Raw genomic sequence first — 1,795 nt, 5'->3', positions numbered from 1 at the left:
TGTGAGCACATCCCAGGCAGCCAGCCATGAGCAGGTCAGCAAGGGAAGGGATCCGCAATGCCAGACAGGTTTTCACCAAGGAATCCTCCCACCCCACCCCAAAGACCCACACTGGAGGGACTTCCGGGAGAATGGCGACTTAGAGATGTTTTAAAAATGAGAAGCTGCATTCTTGCTACAATATCAAGCTCTGCTCAAGAAGGATTTGTCTGCTGACAATTCAAAGCATAGTGGGAATATCTCAAAGACTGAAAACAGAAAAGAGTAGAAACATAAAAAGAAAAAACACAAAACCAATTTTTAGTCTCTTTAGACTATGAGGGGAAAACTTCATGCATGCTGCTTCCCAATGTATGAAATTGAGCTTCTATTTTTAAGTACTGAAATGTGAAAAGACCCCCTGTTCCCTGTTTCATTCATTTCCATACTGTCCATATACCCAAAATGGATCTTTGGGCTTTTCACAACTGTCAGTATCTTGAGCTGTAGACGAACAATGAAACACAATTCATGCCTTGCTTTTCCTCATGAGATGCTCTTTGGTATTCAGGTCAGGCCTTGCTAGAATAATGTAGCACTTGGGGAGGAAGATGCAGCCCAGAAGCCCAGCGCTGGAGGCCAAGATGGAGAAGACCTGCACGGCCACCATGTACTTGCCCCTGGTGCTCAGGTAGGTGGGCACAAAAGACACCCAGACACTACAGAAGACCAGCATGCTGAAGGTGATGAGCTTGGCCTCATTGAAGGCCCCAGGCAGCTTCCTGGCCAGGAAAGCCACTGTGAAGCAGATGGCAGCCAGGAAACCCATGTAGCTGAGTGCAGCATAGAACATGGCCACAGAGCCTTCGTTGCACTGCAGGATGATCTGCCCAGGCTGGGAGTGCTTGTCCGAGTCAGGGAAAGGAGGAGAGGTACCCAACCAGATAGTGGAGAGAACTACTTGGACGCTGGAACAGGATGTGACAATGGAGTTGGCCAAACTCCTCCCCAACCAGTTCCTTGCCCTGTTTCCTGGCTTGGTGGCCAGGAAGGCCAACACCACAGTCACAGTTTTGGCCAGAAGAGAAGAGATGGCCAATGAGAAGATGATGCTAAAGGCTGCTTGTCGGAGGAGGCAGGTGATGCTTCTTGGCTGGCCAATGAAGAGGAAAGAGCATGCAAAGCAAAGCAGGAGGCAGACAAGCAGAATGTAGGAGAGGTCTCTGTTGTTGGCCTTGACTACTGGGGTTTCTTGGAATTTCCTGAAGATTCCCAAAATGCTTCCTGTTGCTATAGAGAAGACAATGGCCACACAAGTGAGGAAGGTCCCCAGATATTCCTCATAGGACAGGAATGTGATGACCTTGGGGATGCACTTGTCCCGGGCCATGTTTGGATGCTCATCTTCTGGACACTTCAGGCAATGTTCTGCATCTGTCAAAAGCAAGAGAAACAGCACCCCGACAGCCTTTCCAGTCTCTGCTGTCCATTTTATTCCTTATGGTTGTCCTTATTACAGCTATTAGTATAAATGATAGTACTGCTGGTAGGCACATGATTTTGGTGTGAGAGGCAATATAAACAGCTTTCCTGATGGGCATCTACATGCTGGGCCCCCTTATTCTCCAATGTTAACAAATTTTCTGAGATGAATCCTCATGTTTGCCAAGTAGCTGGAATGCACATTGCAAATTGGACTAGGATGCAATGCAATCATAAATAAATGTATGCACCAGAAAATGTCTGACACTGGCAGGGACTCCTCCCTTTGCATCTGCACTATCTGGAGTATTTCAAGGAGATCACAATAGCCCAA

The 1,795-nt window shown here is 47.5% G+C and overlaps 1 protein-coding gene across 1 annotated transcript; it reads right to left on the bottom strand.

Moving 5' to 3' along the window:
* Positions 1–508: 508 nt before the first annotated feature.
* Positions 509–1,402, bottom strand: LOC123018044 (vomeronasal type-2 receptor 26-like; the record flags this gene model as incomplete). The annotated part of the gene is made up of 1 exon (XM_044419782.1): positions 509–1,402. A coding segment is annotated over one exon (894 nt), but the record flags the coding sequence as incomplete, so codon positions are not given.
* Between the last annotated feature and the right edge of the window lie 393 nt (positions 1,403–1,795).

Source organism: Varanus komodoensis, unplaced genomic scaffold (assembly GCF_004798865.1).
Source record: "Varanus komodoensis strain SLA01 unplaced genomic scaffold, ASM479886v1 scaffold108, whole genome shotgun sequence".
In the NCBI taxonomy this organism is placed as follows: domain Eukaryota; kingdom Metazoa; phylum Chordata; class Lepidosauria; order Squamata; family Varanidae; genus Varanus; species Varanus komodoensis.
This window is presented reverse-complemented; position numbering and strand designations above follow the sequence as displayed.